This window comes from Agrilus planipennis, unplaced genomic scaffold (genome assembly GCF_000699045.2).
Source record: "Agrilus planipennis isolate EAB-ADULT unplaced genomic scaffold, Apla_2.0 scaffold126, whole genome shotgun sequence".
NCBI lineage: Eukaryota > Metazoa > Arthropoda > Insecta > Coleoptera > Buprestidae > Agrilus > Agrilus planipennis.
In genome coordinates this window covers 441,779-444,672 of record NW_020439036.1, presented here as the reverse complement: position 1 = coordinate 444,672, position 2,894 = coordinate 441,779, and the positions used below count along the sequence as shown (strand labels likewise).

The 2,894-nt window shown below is 31.9% G+C and overlaps 1 protein-coding gene across 1 annotated transcript in view; it reads right to left on the bottom strand.

Annotated features, from left to right (window-relative positions):
* Window positions 1–1,102: 1,102 nt before the first annotated feature.
* LOC108736239 overlaps window positions 1,103–2,894 on the bottom strand; it is a 68,421-nt gene continuing 66,629 nt past the window's right edge. The window contains exons 11-12 of the mRNA XM_025976685.1: window positions 1,687–1,856; window positions 1,103–1,626 (exon numbers count right to left, since the gene is read on the bottom strand). Of these exons, the coding sequence (XP_025832470.1) occupies window positions 1,103–1,626; window positions 1,687–1,856 (694 nt within the window). The remainder of the gene's footprint in view (window positions 1,627–1,686; window positions 1,857–2,894) is intronic.

Genomic DNA, 2,894 nt, shown 5'->3' with positions numbered 1-2,894 from the left:
AAATATGGAGAAGTCCTACTTATAGCGTTTTAATCACAGACAAAAATTAAGCTTTATTTTAACTATTTAATAAATCTATTTTTAACAAAGAACGTAAGAGAGCTTCACGACTGTCCTGGTTCATGAAAATAATATCTACTAATAAATGGAATGCAAATAGTATTTTAGAAAAATAAGTTTCAATTTTTTAAAGATAAATTTCAATAATTTCTAAATCATCGTTGATAAATAAATTATCGAATTAAAACAGTCAATAAACAATAATAATCTATTAATAAATTTTGACTATGCCATTAATTAATTAAAAATTTTATATTACAACGATTAGTTACTTTAAAAGTACAAGAATTGTACATAATATATCATTTTCAATAAAATAAATTTTCAACATTAACAGAAATACCCAATGTGTTAATAATTTTCACAAAAGTATATAAAATAAACCTCATAATTATTGTTTCACATAATTAATAAAACTTCATCAGTATATCAATAGAATTTACCCAATGCGGAAGTGATGAATTATTAATGTTTGATTGATTATTGAAAAAAAGAGAGTTTTCAACTTTTATCTTCATAATTTTTAAATAGTAGAATTATAATGATAGAATTATGATCTGGATTGTATATTAACGTAATTAAAATAAAACTCTTTATAATCAAAGAATTTTTTATGTTCACTTACTCGTTTTTTAAAAGTATGTCCAGTCTGTCTCACACAAATTTTATTACATGAGTTGCAGTTCAATTCTTAAACACATGACCGGTATCTATTGTCTGTTTTGTCTTTATTGTTGTTAATGTATTCTCTCAATGTATTTGTTGTATGTAATGCAATCTTTTATCAGTTAAGGCGTAAATATTTATTTATTTGAAAACCAAATTCCATGTTTTACCCATTTTTATTAGACTTTATCAAGGTAGGTCTACATGTTGATAGTTAACTAAATGCAAACGTTGTTGGTATAAATAATTAATAGCACATGTAATAAGTTGAAAATATTACTTAGAAATTAATGGTATAAATAAATTAATAGAAATAAATAGTTAAAACCACATTATTGTTGTAAATATAAACCGATGAATATATAAAGTCAATAAATTAAATACCACATGGTACTCNAGATGTCCCCGAGGGGTTCAAAAGCAACCTGGTCTCTTCCGTAGGGGACTGATCCATGGGTGGAGGAGGGGGGCAAATGTAAAGGGGTATGTCTCTGATGTTGTTACCACACTGCTTCACCCTGTCTCCAGTCACTTGTTCACCATAACTTTGTTTCTTATTAAAGTCGTCTAGAAGGAACAACGGTGATGATAGGGCTTTATCCACTGTGGTTTTTGGATTGGTTGTCATAGTTCTATTAAGGGTTTTCTGGCTGAGTGCTCTATGGATGGAAGGAGGAGAGGAGAAACGTTGTTTACTGGGGGATGAAAATTCCATGTCTACGTTCGATGCGTTGTCTTGGATCAGTCTCTCGCTTTCAGGATCTGCGTTGTTCTTGTGGCTTCCTCCTCCGTCTGATTTCTTGAGAATTGATTTTGATCTTTTGTGGTGTTCTACAGATGAACCCGTTCTACTATCTACGGAATCCATGGAAAGTGAAGATTTACTTTCGCAGTTCTTTCCTGTTAAAAAGTATTTAACGTTTACCTTTTAAGGAAGCAAGAATTATCTCGATCTCCTACCTGTTTTGGTTCCACCAAGGCTTTGGATACCGAACAGATGTTGGTTTATTAATCTGGTGGCTGAAGCAAATCCTTTGGACGAAATAAGAGCTTTCCTTGTATTCCTCTTTCCTTCTAAACTATCCTGAGAACCCCTTTCCATTGCATTACCAAATCTTGTTCGTTCGTTATGAATTTCAACCAGGAGCATTCATTAAGCTTTCTTTTATCAAACAGATTTGTAATAATAAATTAAATTCATTATTCTTAGGCTCATCTATCACAAGCAGATTCTATTTATGTATGTATTTAATTACCTCTATGATTCTGTATTATTTTTAATGGAAGTATTATAAACAACCGCAGCAGTCACAAGTGCTATAATATAAAAAATTCAGTGCAAAGACTGCCATTGCTTTAAAAATCGCATCGAATCAATCCCTAAAATGAAAAACAAATAATTTTTGACATCTTTTTATCAAGAGCAAGCTGTAAAAAGCTTTTTCAATTTCCTACAAAATATAGAAGCTGCTCAATTCTTGGAAACCTGTATCATTAGAGATGAATACTTCTGGAAATAAAGAGACTTATGTCACAAGCTAATATTCTTGTCAGGATACAAAATTAATCTAGAGCAAAGCGGGACTGTAAGGCGGAAGGCCCTCCGCATCCTCCTTTCAAGTGGTGGTAGAAATATAAGAGGGACGAAATGAAGAGAAAAGGAAGGGAACAGAAAAATTTCTGTGGAAAATTTGCCCAAAATATCTCAAAGAAATCGTAGGAGTGCTTGGACCTGGAATCTGCCATATTGGATACAGCATGAAGTATATGCGTATACAGGGTGACCCATCGAAGCCGGTAATTAGAAGTATTAAAAGTTGTTAAGGGGCATCGTGACAGAAAAGTTTCTTTTAAAAATAATATTAATCGCAAAAGTTTTATGTATCTATCGGGTTGTTCGGAAAGTCATTTCGTTTTTTCCCGACAGAGGATTTAATTGTATTCTTTTGCACCCAACTTCACATTTAAGCCGTATAATTTTTATATGCTTTGAGAGCTCATATAGCAAGGCTTGTGTGTGAAAAATTCCAATTAATTCTACGCAGTAGTTTTTGGTTGGTGCCCTTTTAAATATGGAGAGCGATAAGCAGCATTTTCGACATATCTTACTGTTTTACTACAGAAAGGGTAAAAATGCTGTTCAAGCCAGAAAGAAATTGACTGATGTG